Source organism: Saccopteryx leptura, chromosome X (assembly GCF_036850995.1).
Source record: "Saccopteryx leptura isolate mSacLep1 chromosome X, mSacLep1_pri_phased_curated, whole genome shotgun sequence".
NCBI classification, from domain to species: Eukaryota; Metazoa; Chordata; class Mammalia; order Chiroptera; family Emballonuridae; genus Saccopteryx; species Saccopteryx leptura.
This window is the reverse complement of record NC_089516.1, coordinates 13635916-13650859: the sequence shown is the minus strand read 5'-3', so window position 1 is coordinate 13650859 and position 14944 is coordinate 13635916. Positions and strand designations below refer to the sequence as shown.

The following is a 14944-nucleotide window of genomic DNA, read 5'->3' as shown; positions in this document are numbered from 1 at the left end:
CAAAATTATTTTTTAATCATAAAATTCATGAAACTTCAGACTCTGGGTTTTTGTTTGTTTGTTTGTTTGTTTGTTTGTTTGTTTGTTTAATAAAGAAACTTGAAGAAAGAATTCTTTCAAGGAAATTCTAATAAACAAGCAAAGGTAGATACCACCAATCTCACTGCTCATTTACATTCCCCAATTTCTTATTGAGTCCCTCAGCAGGAGTTCCATAAATCTCCTGCAATGGGTGCTTCCCATAGAGCACACTCTGGGATGAAATTAGCGGGGATGATTGCACATCGACATTAAAACAACATTGAGGTATAGATCTTCAGCTCAACCAGGAAAAGGGGATATTTAAGAAGCTGATTTTTCTTTTGAAGCACTAAGTCTCAGTTTTTGGATATTAAAATGATTTCACAGCAGCTGTTAAAAATTTAGTTCCAATTTGGTGGGACTGGTGACTTACAAAATTAAAGGGATTCAAAAATGAGTAAGCATATTCTCAATGCCCTCGCTATCACCCAAAATGAGGAGAGGAAGAGAAACGTTATCGTGTTAAAGATTATTTCTGTACCTAATAGAAATAACAATAATGAGAATGACGTGCTAGGAAAACAGGACAGATCTCATATCAAAGACAACAAAAGGACAGGAAGTTGCATCTCACAGGGCTCGTCCATTTGCGTTCTTCTTTTGCACAGTACTGAAAGGTCCTCTATGGCACAGAATGCTCCTTACTTTTTCAGTGTGCCCTACACCTGTGGAACACAGACAAAGGGACAAAAGATGAAATGAAAGCTGTTATAATTTCAATTTACTTACATGGCAGTCATCTTTTCTGGCAAGACTTAGACAAAAGCCATTTTTTCTGGCATGAGCAAATGTCACAGCATAAATATGCATTCATGCAGCTATTCCATAAGCTTTCTACCCAAGGGTAGTGTATAGAAATCCCACTGTTGTTCTCTAGGCCAACAATAACATTCTTTTCTCCCTCCCCCCATGAGTAAGTTAATAGCCTTTCTATGCCCCTTGAAGGGCTTCTCTAATTCTCTATTGTTGATTTCAGAAAGAAAGTCTTTACGCCTGCTTCTGACATTTGTATATATATTTGTTTTAATTTTGGCTTTTAAATTGATCTTGCCGGACTTGTAACAACCACCTTGATTACCAGTGCATTGTTACTATGAAGGTCAGTAAATCCTCTTAAAATGTATAATACAATGGAAGACTCAAGGTTTCTTGATTTCTATTTATAATTTCTATAGTATTGTTCTCTGTGATGACCGATATAGTTAAGTGCAAGAATGGTGGAGTACATTGAGCTGATCACCAAACCTCTTTCTTCTTGCTTCTGGGCACATAACTACAGCTAACTTTCACCAGCCTTTCATTCTACCATGTGACTGAGTGTTAGCAAATGTAATGTGAGCAAAATTAATATACATGGACTATTGCATTACCAAACAAAAGACAAAAGACAATAAACAAAACCAAAACCAAAGTACTATCCTCTATGTTCCTTCCTTATGTGCTGCCTGGGTGCAAATGAACTTGAGAAACTTGGAAGCTATGTAAACTATCTGCTGATCAGGAGCTCCATATTGGACTGTTGTGTACACAAGAAGTAATTTCCATGATATTAAAGTCTGAGGGTTTACTTGTTATATCAGCTAGCTTTATCCCAACCAATGCAGATGGCAAACAAAAACCTTTACTCCTTTAGCTGTTACCTATGATATGAATCATTCACTCAATGTCATTGGCTCTTAACCAGGGGCAGTTTCCCCCCTAAGTGACATTTTGTGATGTCTAGAGACATTTTTGGTTGTCACAACATTGAGGAGCTACTGGTATGTTGTGGGTAGAAGCCTAAATATCCTAAACTGCTCAGGACAACACCCCCTACCCAACAGACTTGTCCAGTCTGAAATGTCAGTACCCTCAGTTAAGAAACTGCTCCAAGCTTAGATGAGGCCACAATACCCTTCTCAACAAGCTACCTATGGTTCAGCAAGAGATTTGTTATTACTCTTTCTTCTCTTAGCTGTCCTACTTTTAGACATAATGAACAAGTTGATTTATTTTTGGCTTTCTATATAAAAATGACAAATTTTTACTGAGGCATGATTTGTTTCTTAGCCTTTATGCAACCCCCACTTTCTAACCCTAGACCACAGCTGTCACATGTGTGTGAACTCCATGTGAAAGTAGGAGGCTTATTTTTCTTGTTTGTCACTGTATCCTGACCCTAGAGCAATTCCTGGCACATATTAGGAACTGAGTCATTACTTGTTGGGTAAATCATTGTGTTTTAGAAACCACAGGGAGAGGTGAAAACTGGGGCATCCAGGATCACTTGCCCCATTTCAAGGGGCAGCAACTACTCAGCTTTTGCAATTGTTGCCTGGGCAGGAGACCTAAGTTAGCTAATTTTATGAAAGTCTCCCAATTTTGAACTAGTGTTACCAATTTTAAAAATTTACAAACACTGTACAGTACCACTGTTTAGATCAGACTGTGAGCATCTGTGAGTCTCAGTTGACTCCAGGTCTTCCATCTTGCACTCAGTTCATATTATGATTAATCACAGCAGTGATCATCATTGGGCTTTTAACATGTGTCAGGTACTGTATCAGTTATCTCTGGCTGCATAAAAACCACCCCAATTATACACACACACACACACACACACACACACACAATATATTATATATATATAATTTATCTCAAAATTTGAGTTGGCAGCAGAGGCTGGGCTAGCTAGGCATCTCTGGTCTTGGCTGGCTTCCTGGCATGGCTACAGTCAACTTTTGTTGGTTGAGTTGTTATGCTCTGAGTGGTTGGCTGGCTGTTCCCTCAGATGTCCCCGGGGCAGCTTGCACATGCTTGTCATCCTCCAGCTGGATAGCCTGAGCTCGTTCATATGGCAGCAACAGCGTTCCAAGAGAGCAAGAGGGCCCCCTGAAGACTAGGTGTGGAACACTAATGTTGCATTCCATTGTCCAAAGCAAGTCACAAGATCAGCCCAGACTCAAGGGGTGAAGAGAGAGATGTCACCTCTTGAAAAAAAGAGCTACTAGGTCATATTAAAATGAGGTGTGGAGACAAAGAAAGAGATAATTAAGACCATTTTTGCAGAAAGTCTACCATGGATGCTATTTAATTGCTTTACATTTATCATCTCATTTCATCTTTATCACACTTTTGAGAGGCAATTATTACTTCACCCAATTTAGAGATGAGAAAGTTGAGACTCAAAATGTTAAGTCTCTTCTCAAGTACTCATAGCTATGTCTTGAACTGAGATCAAAAGACATGCTAATAATGGTATTTAAAGCGTCCTTGTCAAATTGTCTAGAGGCTTAGGACTCTACTGTGCTCTTCTTCTGTTCTACTGCCACCTTAAACCATCTCGCATCACATCCCATTCTCAAGGAGTGGAGTGAGAGTCACCAAAAAGTTGACCTAGGCCATGGCTGGTTGGCTCAGCGGTAGAGAGTCGGCCTGGCGTGCAGGGGACCCAGGTTTGATTCCCGGCCAGGGCACATAGGAGAAGCGCCCATTTGCTTCTCCACCCCCATCCCCTCCTTCCTCTCTGTCTCTCTCTTCCCCTCCCGCAGCCAAGGCTCCATTGGAGCAAAGATGGCCCGGGCGCTGGGGATGGCTCCTTGGCCTCTGCCCCAAGCGCTAGAGTGGCTCTGGTCGCAACAGAGCGACGCCCCGGAGGGGCAGAGCATTGCCCCCTGGTGGGCGTGCCGGATGGATCCCGGTCGGGCGCATGCGGGAGTCTGTCTGACTGTCTCTTCCCGTTTCCAGCTTCAGAAAAAGAAAAAAAAAAAAGTTGACCTAATGGTGATGGTTGGCCTGCCTCAATTTCAGAAGATTGTTTGTGCTACATTTCTCGTTGCTGTACCTCAGAAATCTGTCAGTCTCTTTCTTCCTCAATAGTTCCCATGTAAAGTAGGGGCTACCATCCACTGTCTCTTAGTTACCCTCTAGTTCCTGGAGTTCACCTGTCAGTGTACTTGCTTTTGGAATCCTCAGTCCATTGGGCACACTAGCTCTAGCTCTCTGTCCCATACTCTCTCTTACTATGCTCCTTCCTTTGGTAGTTAACCAGCAAATATACAGCTCTGTCTAAAGCATAGCCAAACGGAGCTCTCATGAGAGAGTTTGGGGCAAATGCCCAACATATATCTCTAAAAGGGGATTTTATCTGCTGCCTAGAAATATGGGAAGATATGGGAATCCTGTAAATCCTTTTTATAATCACTGTAAAAGCTCTATCCTATCCTTAGTTGGAGCCTGGAAATTCAGAATGCCCTCAGAGGGCTACAGGGTATTTAAAAGATGCCTAGGGAACTAGTTGCATAAATCCTGGATTGTTGAATGCTAGCTCTGCATATGTTGGAAAAGCATGACTAGTTTGCAAACTGCTGGGACAAGTGCCTTGTTTTTCTTCTGGCTCTGTTTTAAATAGAGAGTAGGAGGTTGGGCGGGGACCAAGGGGGTGTAGAGCGAGAACAGGCATTGTTGTGTAGGGTTTCAAAGCCCCTGCACCAAGTCTGAAACAAAAACCAGAGCCCCATTCGGCAAGTCGCTTTTAGGATGAGTCATGGTGAGGGAAGTTGGGGTGGATGTCCACTCTTTGTACTGCCTGGGATCGTGGCAAATATTTAAATGGTTTGGAAAGTGGAGTGGGTGGGAAACAAGATGAAGCAGAGAAAGAGAGTGAAATTACAGGCTTAACTAAATTTAAAGGAAGATGGAAAAAGAAGCCCTTTGATTAACATTATGAATTTTAAGCAGAGAAATGGCCTCCCTTACTTTTAGATGGCCCCTGAAAACCCAGGGTTTGGAAGTTATAAGAAGCCTAAGTTGGATCCTTGAACTCAGTGGTTCTCAGACGTTGTTATGTATTAGAACCACTCGGGGAGTAAAAACCTCAATGCCCAGGTTCCTCTCCAGACCAGTTACACCAAAATTTGTGGGAGTGGGGCCCAAGTATCAATAGGTTCTAAATATATCTGGTAATTTAAATGTCACAGCTAAGTTTGAGAACCACTGCTTGAAGTGAAACTGGACAAAGGGTTGCTATGTGATAAGGCTTGTACCAGGTATGAAACACACAAAGAGTGACATGTGGTCAGAATCTCAATGAGAAAGAAAACAATACCACCAAATGTAACTTGTTCTCCTTCTGACAATTTGTGCAATTTGATTTAATATTTTAGACAACTTTCAGATGAAAAACTGGGACTGTTTTGTGCTCATATTACCCTGGGCATATTATACAGATACCTTCGCTTCTTTGCTTTGTACTCCAAGACCTACCTTTCAGCTTCTGTTTTCAGTATTTAATCCATTAAAACAAAAGGAGAAAAGGAAACAAAAATTCCCAAATGGCTTCCTATCTTGCTTGCAGGTCTTACCATAAAATATACCAGTTTTGATGCACTCTGTACTAAAATATACATAGAACATTGCCTTCCTATTTTTTTCCACAATTCTGAAGTTTGACTTAGAACTAAAATAAATGATTTGATGGAAATAACTCCACTATTCAATAAAATTTTGTTGTAAAATAACATCTAATGACAAAATCATAACAAAGAGCTTTGATTTACTTCAAAAGAAAGCTGTATATATGAGGCATGGTTCATCTAATGTCTGTTATTCAAATGTAATCTGATCTCAGTATAGCCTAGGTTGAGGGGTGTTTTTACTATTCTTCCTACTCTATAAACTTAGCTGAAAAGTCTCTTATTCTTCCTTTGAAGCAAATCTAGAACAAACATCACAACTCATTGCTATTATTATTATAAAAATGATTAAAATGATCCATTTAGCTGAAAAATAAAATTTAGAATTAACTGGTTAATAAGAAATTGGAGTATGATTCAAATACTGAATGTTGTAATAAACCCCTGACTTCATGATAACAGTGGATCTATAGCTATTGTTTCTATATGAACCTCATTCATCTATACCTATATTTCTCTGTGTATTTTAATAGATATTACATGCATTTTATAAATGTAATTCTTTTCTCTACTGCTTGAAAGTTATCCATTTTATCTTCATTCCTTAAAACTTTAACATGCATCATTAACAAACACTAAACTTAATATCTTCCTCTGTAGAATGAACATTTTAATTCCATTCAACCCCCCTTCTTACATGTTATTTTCCCCAGTATTTTAATTCTAGTTTGTTTTTAATCCCCCAAGTAGACATTAATTGATTTCACACTATTAAATTTTAATTTGTGTTATTTTTTATCAACATTATCTATGTGGCTTTCAGAGTACAAGAATCCTATAAAGTTTCTTGGAAAAGATAGCTGTGCCATGCCCTACCCACTCCCATCATTTTCTGAACCCTGAAAGTACTATATACTTTTAATGCTGTTAGAAACTTTTTTTGGTTCTACCTCCTTATTTCTAAATAAATATTGCTAAATATCACTGCTTCCTGAATTTTTAGTTGTAGAGATTGTTCATTGTCTTTCCAGTATAAAAGACAAGATGTAACACCAATATGCAACATTTAGATTGCTATGACTACGCAAACCCTAATCCATCTGATGCCAGATAGTCACACTTCCATTCCTGGAAAAGATTTTGTTTTCTCTGATGTTGAGAATTTTGTTTGTTTGTTTTGTGTTGTGTTTTGTTTTGTTTTGCTTTGCTTAGTTTTCTACACACTTATTACAAAGGCTAGCTTGAACTTGTCCTTTGTTATGGAAATCTCTCCTCAATATGCTTAAAATTATTCTAGAAAAATGAGTCTGAACCATTTCCTTGAAAAATCCCATGTGTCATTATTTTTTTCTTTATTTTCTCTCTGTCATATTTTTGTCTGTTCAGATTAGCCCCAGAAGAAAAACCTATGCTTTTGAGTTCAGAACCTCTCTGTTTTATTCTCTCAAAAATAAAAACAAAAACAAAACAAAACAAAAAAACCCTGCATTCAGAGGGGTGCTTGCCTGGTGGGGTAATTAGAAAAGGGATTTAAGAATTTGCTTTTTAAGTAGATCTTCAACTCTACCTGCCCCTTTACCTTCAGATACAACTCAGACCTCCAATTCAGAGTTCTGTGATACAAATTGAATTGCTTTAGGCTTAAGATGAAGCTCTCTCAGGTCTGCTAAATAAGTTATTCTTCTTCATCTGCTTTCCATCTTCTATAATTGCTATCTTTCCTCTCTGTTTGCATTGTCCTTATTGATTCATACCTTTAAAAAGTTTCCTTTTTACTTGTTTTAGTGGCATTTCAGAAGGCTGTAGAAGTAAATGGTGTGTTAAACTTAGGCAAGTTAGGATGTATTCAAGTTAGAGTTACTGTTATTTAATGATATTTTTAAGCCCACATGTCTTCCAGTTCCTTTCCTCACCATTGTTTCTTGTACTCAATCCTTTCTTTGGGATTCTTTTCCTTTTTTGTGTGTGTGACAGAGACAGAGAGAGTCAGAGAGAGGGACAGATACGGACAAACAGACAGGAAGGGAGAGATGAGAAGAATCAATTCTTCATTGTGGCACCTTAGTTGTTCATTGATTGCTTTCTTATATGTGCCTTGACTGGGGGACTACAGCAGACCGAGTAACCCTTTGCTCGAGCCAGTGACCTTGGGCTCAAACTGGTGGGCCTTGCTCAAACCAGATGAACCCGCGCTCAAGTTGGCGACCTTGGGGTTTCGAACCTGGGTCCTCTGCATCCCAGTCTGATGCTCTTTCCACTGTGCCACCGCCTGGTCAGACTATTCTCCTTTTTCTTAAAGCATATACTTTAGAAATTCTTTTAATGAAGGTTTATTGGTACTATCTCAGTTTTTGTCTAAAAATGTTTATTTTAGCTTTATTCTTGAATAATAATGTATCATATGTTTTAATTCTAAGCTGACAGTTATTTTCTCTCAGCATGCAAATCCATGGTTGTTGTTGAGAAATATCAATATATTAGATCTTATTCTATTCTCCATGTCTCTTAATATCTTTTATATTGGCTATGTCTACATCTCTGTGCTGAAATCACAATAATATTTTCTGCAAGTTTTAATTTTACTTTTTATTTTTACTGAATTTATTGGAGTGACATTGGTTAATAAAAGTATAGTCACAATAATATTTTGATATCTTCTAAGCTGAATTTGTTCTGCTGTTTAAATCATCTATTTATAGAGTTTTATTTACTTACTTAACCATATTGGGTGTTTTTTAAAATGCCTGGGAACATCTTATACTAGGTCATGTTATTTCTTCTATTGTCTTATTCTTTAATTGCTTTAAGTGTACTTTTTTGTGGTACACAGCCAATAACTTTACTGTCTGAAATTTTTGGAAGGTCAAATTCTGATTCTTGTTTATGGTAAGTTTTCTCCCCACATGTTGTCTAATCGTGGACTATGAGCTTATATTTTGTTGATCTTCATCTAAAAGGGTCCTCTAAGGAGTAGAGTATGACCCTTCTGAAAAAGTTTTTATTTTGTTTGTTTTTTATGTAGATATTTAAATTTATTGTTAACCTATCGGGCACAGTTTAAAAAATAATACAAATCCTACTCTCTAGAAGATGAGAAGACAACAAAAGGTGCTATTCAATACTATACAAATGAAATATATAAACATAAATTAGTCTATGTGATTTTCAACCACATCCACATTACAGTTTTAAGATTATCTAATCTTTTACAATGACCAGTTACCAAAACTAGAATTAACATTTATTAACTATATTCTATTTTTTATTTATTCATTTTAGAGAGGAGAGGGAGAGACAGAGAGGGGGGAGACAGATAGAGAAGGGAGGGAGGAGCTGGAAGCATCAACTCCCATATGTGCCTTGACCAGGCAAGCCCAGGGTTTCAAACAGGCGACCTCAGCATTTCCAGGCCGACGCTTTATCCACTGTGCCGCCACAGGTCAGGCCATTAACTATATTCAAGGAACATAATAAACTAGTTGACAAAATTTACCTACCTACTAGAGAAAATCTAGTCTTTTGAGATAGACAATGTATGATTAGTTCTGACACACAGAAGGCAACACCTGCTATAACATGAATAGCAAAAGAGCTCACTGCTGCAAATACTTAGGTACTTACTTGACCAAATCCTGACCTAAGAGACATATGGAGCCACAACAAACATCCCCCCAGGAATAATAAAAACTTCATTCCTTATCATAGTTTTATTTCTATTTTGCTGTTTCAGTCTCCAAATGCATCCGGCACAGTGCTGCAATAGGGTGGCATATAAAAGCATCAGTTTCATCTCCCAGCTCTGTTAACTGTTCCAATGAAGACACACAAGGATAATGGTCTTTTAACATTTCGGGCAATTTAGAAGTCTTGTCTTGAAGACGTTGAGAAAGTCTAACTGGTGTTAGAAACTTTAGCTCTTTAAATGTAGAATTTGTTTTGTCAAACTGCATTTTCTTTTTCACACTTTGCAAGTACGGTGTAGTAGAAACATTATATTTAATTAAGCAATCTGCCCTAGTTTCTGTATTGGGAGTTTTATCGTCATTGGCTGTATCTTTTGTTTTGTCAAATTGATCTTTTTGACAATCTTGAAAGACCACCTTTTTATGATGATTTTCCATATCAGCTTTTTCTGACTCTAGATTAACACTAGTATCTTCAATGTTGATTTCTTGGATTTGTTCCTTGGTTGTACAAACCTCCTCAAAATTTTCTCCAAATTTAACTTTTTCTTGACTCTTCATCATTAGAATATCTACAATTGCATGTCACATTTCTTCAATAGGCTGAGCTTCTGCCAGAATGGCTTTCTCATAGATTGAGATAATATTTTCAATTGAAGTTGTGAGTGGTTCAACACATGCAAGGCATATCCAATATTTAGCAAGTTTCTTGACATCTAGAATATTTTTAATCAGATCATTCAATGTGTTTAAATATTTCTTCTTTTTGGCATCCCTCATGAATCAGGATTAGGCATTCAGAAAATGTCTTGTTTACTTTTTCAGTAAATAATCTTTGCTCATCTTCTTCTGCCATGGTAGTCCAAAAGGACCCAACTGGTTCTTCATTTTGTCTTTCAGGTTCGGGCTGGGTAACTACTGAGCTAGGAGGCCTTTTCAGCATTCTTTCTTTGCTAGCTTTCCACTCACTCAGACAAGCTTTTCTCTCTTCTGTGGTTTCTTTGGGTTGAGCTGACCTACTATCAATAGTTGCTTTTGCTATAGTATGTCTATGCTGGTTAATGGTTTTTGACTTTTCTATCAGTTTGGTATTAAAAATGAAGCAGGCCTGGCTATAATTTCAGAAGTGATGCTTCTTGGTATTGTCTTACTTCTTTTTACTTCCTGAGAACTGGTTTTGACACTAGATAAAACTGTATTTAATTGTAGTGATTCTTTCTCACGATACTCCTTCCAAATTGTAACATTGGCAGAGGTTCTACTGACACCTTGTTTCAGGGAGTCCTGGGTAGTATGGATATTATTGTGGTGACTTTTTTTGGGGTTTTTTTGTTTTGTTTTGTTTTTTTTTTTTACAGAGACAGACAGGAACGGAGAGAAATGAGAAGCATCAATCATTAGTTTTTTGTTGCGACACCTTAGTTGTTCATTGATTGCTTTCTCACATGTGCCTTGACCGTGGGGCTACAGCAGACCTAGTAAACCCCTTGCTCAAGCCAGCGACCTTGGGTCCAAGCTGGTGAGCTTTGCTCAAACCAGATGAGCCCACGCTCAAGCTGGTGACCTCGGGGTCTCAAACATGGGTCCTCCACATCCTAGTCCGAAGCTCTATTCACTGAGCCACCACCTGGTCAGGCTGTGGTGACTTCTAATAGGAGGGTACAGAAGTTGTTCGTTCTGAGATGCAGCCCTCCCAAATTTGGTGGTAGTCATCATGTTTGAGGCTCTATGATTTTTCACTGTTACACTGCTGGTATTTGTAGACTGAGATTTTGTGGCTTTAGAAATAGTAGCTGAAAGTTTCTTTGTTGTTGCAGAGCTCTCATCTTTGACTGGTACAGATTTTTTAAATGAATTAGCTTTAGACTGAACAATTTGGCCATGCTAAGATGCAAGCACAGGTTTCTTGAGCATGTTAGCATCTTGCTTTGGTTTTTCTGTAGTCACTGTTTCTGTTTCTTTTTAATGTGAAATGCTTGGCTTAATGTCATATGTTGACCTTGGGGCTCATCCTTTATTGATAACAACTGCAGAGTTTGATTATTTTCCAAATTATGAGTATCCATTACTAAAGTTGAATTGGTTAATTCATTAGAAGGTTTTAAAGGAACACAAATTTTCTCCATTTTTATGTTATTTTTGTTCCTTGGAGGTCCGCTGACATTTTCTTTATCAGCCATTTTTATCTTAGGTTTCAGAACTTCTGTCTCTTCTTGAACCTGACCCTCAGATGCCATCACTTTCTGGACTCTACTCCCCTGAACACAAACTGGGCCTTCTGACTCGGGGGAAGCTGCAGGTCCTGGGGCACGACTGGGGTGCTCATCTCAGTGCAGAGCAAAGGGGTACGTCTCTGACATGATCAAAACAGCAGTTACCACGCTCTGCCTGACTCTTCTGAAAAGGTTTGAATTTGCTTCTGGTAGGCAAATTCAGGGTCATTTTAATTTCCTATATTGATTTGGGACTTCCTAAAATATGTAAAGTTGTGTAAAATTTTTATTTTTTTATATCCAGAACCCAGGCCAATTTGTCACTGCAAACAAAAATGTCATCTTTCTTTGCAGGTAGATCTCACCATTTCTTTGACTATATACCCCTGTAAGGAATTACTGAGAAATTTCAGTTCAGACCAAAAATCTTGCCCCCCAGAAGGCTAGAGACAGCTGCTCACCGTAGTTTTAAGCTCTCGGTATATTTAATGCCCTAGAGTTTTCCTTAATTTCTGTGGGCTCGTTATTCATTTAAAACTGTTTGTACAAGCTTACCAAGATGTTTTATGTTAGAGGGATTTCCTTTGTTTTATCCCCAAGACAGTTGCTGGTGTATCCTTTTTTTTTTTAGAAAATTAACTTTAACAGGGTGACATTGATCAACAAATTGGCATATCCTTAAGACAAGGAAAAACAGAACTGGTGATATAGATGGGAAGAAGTCAAAACTAGGAAATTGAATGAGATCCCAAAGATAGGTTGTTTGGAAAGGAATAAAATGATGGCTGCTAAGAAAACATCAGATAAACCCATAGTGAGGACTTTCCTTCAGAGAGTTAGCCTATACTCTTTAAAAATGTCCAAGTCAATAAACCGCAAAGTAAGACTGAAGAATTATGCCATATTAAAGGAAGTTAGAGATGTGATGGCTAAATGTAAGGCATGATCCTAGACTGGGATTTTATACTGGAAAAAATACCTATAAAATACATTATTGGAACAATTGATGAAATTTGGATATGGACTGTATATTAGATAATATTTTTATATTAATGAATAATGTATTGATTTTGATAGTATAGTGTGGTTTGTAAGAGAAGGTACTTGTTCTTAAAAGGTACACACTGAGATATGTAGGAGTAAAGGGGTACAGTGGCTCTAGTTTATATTGTTAATTGGTTCAAAAATGATAATATATAGCCCTGGCCAATTGGCTCAGTGGTAGAGCATCGGCCTAGCATGTGGAAGACCCAGGTTCAATATCCAGTCAGGGCAATTGGGAGAAGCGTCCATCTGCTTCTCCACCCCTCCCCCTCTCCTTCCTCTCTGTCTCTCTCTTCCCCTCCCACAGCCAAGGCTCCATTGGAGCAAAGTTGTCCTGGGCGCTGAGGATGGCTCCATGGCCTCTGCCTCAGGCACTAGAATGGCTTTGGCCAAAATGGAGCAACACCCCAGAGCATCACCCCCTGGTGGGCATGCCGGATCGATCCTGGTCCGGCGCATGTGGTAATCTGTCTGACTGCCTCCCCACTTCTGACTTCAGAAAAATATGAAAAAAAGAAAAGATAATATACACACATACATATGTATATTACCAAGCTTACCAAGATGTGTATAGAGAGAGAGAGGGGAAGAACATATATATATATATATATATATATATATATAGGTTTACATATATATATGTATGTATGTGTATATCTATCTGTCTATCTATCTATCTATCTATGAAGAATTCAACTGTGAAGTAGCTATAGGTTAAAGAAGGTAATAGCAAACTATGACCTAAGGGCCAAATCTGTCCCACTGCCTATTTTTTGTGAGTAAAATTTATTGGAATATGGCCACTTCTATACATTTACATATATATGGAGAGAGACAGTGACAGAGAACATGATAAAGCAAATAGAGCAAAGTGTAAACATTTGCTGAATCTGGCTAAAGAATATGAAAATTCCTTGTACCATTTTTGCTACTTTTCTCTGAGTTTAAAATTAAATCAAAATAAAAATGTATTTTTTTAAATGAGGAAATGCTGAGGAAGCATTTTGGGGAATGCCCACCTTTAAGAGAAGAAAGTTGAAAATTGAGCAGGTGAAGGAAGCAAATAAGAGCAAGTTTTTGATGCAGGGGATAACTAAGTAAGCATAGTCAACCAAGGTCAAGATGAGGATTTTTAAAAACCTAAATGGGCCTGACCAGGTGGTGGTGCAGTGGATAGAGCATCGGACTGGGATGCCAAGGACCCAGGTTCGAGACCCCGAGGTCACCAGCTTGAGTGCGGGCTCATCTGGTTTGAGCAAAAACTCACCAGCTTGGACCCAAGGTCACTGGCTCGAGCAAGGGGTCACTCGGTCTGCTGTAGCCTCACGGTCAAGGCACATATGAGAAAGCAATCAATGAACAACTAAGGTGTTGCAATGCATAACAAAAAACTAATGATTGATGCTTCTCATCTCTCCATTCCTGTCTATCCCTCTCTCTGACTCTCTCTCTGTCTCTGTAAAAAAACAAAAAACAAAAAAAAACCACACACAAAAAAAAACCCTCAATGGACATTTTTTCTTCCAAGGCAGAATTCTATGAAGTCTCTCCCCCAACTTCTCCTACCATCTCTGAAGCAGAAGAGACAATGTCTGTGCCCTGTGAACCCACACTGGGGTCCATAGATAAACTGGAAAGTATTTCAGAACAGAGTCTTCATGTCCCTGAAAACAAATGCTGCAGTCTCTGTAAATTACCGAAACTAAATGGTGCTATGATTCATTGATTTACTTAGCAAAATAACATCATCACTTTTTAAATAACTTCTGCTTTGCCGTATTAAATTAATATCTTTGCAGTAGCTATTATATGAACCGCAATATCTGACATTTCTCCTTTTGAAAGCACTGAATAGAAGTATATTTTTCACCCAGAATAGTTTGTGATTATTGTGGAAATTTTATGATTACATTCTATTAATGAGAATGATCTTTTCCTTTATAAGATTTTGGGCTTTCAAATTTAAGGCATGGTTTCCATATTAAACTTTAGGTTGAGTTATGCTAAAATTATGAAATATATAATTTAATTTGATGATATCATGCACCAGTTATTTTATATTACTCTGTAGCTATTACTTTGGTATCCTTGTTGAAAAGGCAATGATTTTGCTGAACAATTATGAGAGAAATTATCGTGCCTTCTTTCTTTAGTACTATAATTAAGATGTTTAAATAACCAGCACTCCCTGCTGCTTCAGAGATGGTAGGAGAAGTTGGAGAAGAGAAGACTTCATAGAATTCTGCCTTGGAAGAAAAAATGCCCACTTAGGGTTTTAAAAATCTTCACAGAGTTAAGAGTTAAAAAATATATAATTAACTACTATGGTTATATAAATACTATAAGTTAATTATATATCTGTAAAATGGTCATATATATTTAAAGTTAATTAACTCTTTAACTCAGGTATTGACATATTTTTTTTTCTATAAAGGGTAATATAGTAAATATTTTTGTCTTTGTAGACCATGATGTCTTTCTTACAGGTACTCAGTTCTGCTTTCTTAGGGTGAGAACAGCCATAGATATT

The 14944-nt window shown here is 37.8% G+C and overlaps 1 protein-coding gene across 1 annotated transcript; it reads right to left on the bottom strand.

Annotated features, from left to right (window-relative positions):
* Positions 1 to 9187: 9187 nt before the first annotated feature.
* Positions 9188 to 11483, bottom strand: LOC136386202 (cytoskeleton-associated protein 2-like). Its single transcript, XM_066357714.1, is given in 6 exon segments — positions 9188 to 9910; positions 9912 to 10252; positions 10255 to 10442; positions 10785 to 11106; positions 11109 to 11414; positions 11417 to 11483. Coding segments are annotated over 6 exon segments (1947 nt in total).
* Positions 11484 to 14944: the final 3461 nt, after the last annotated feature.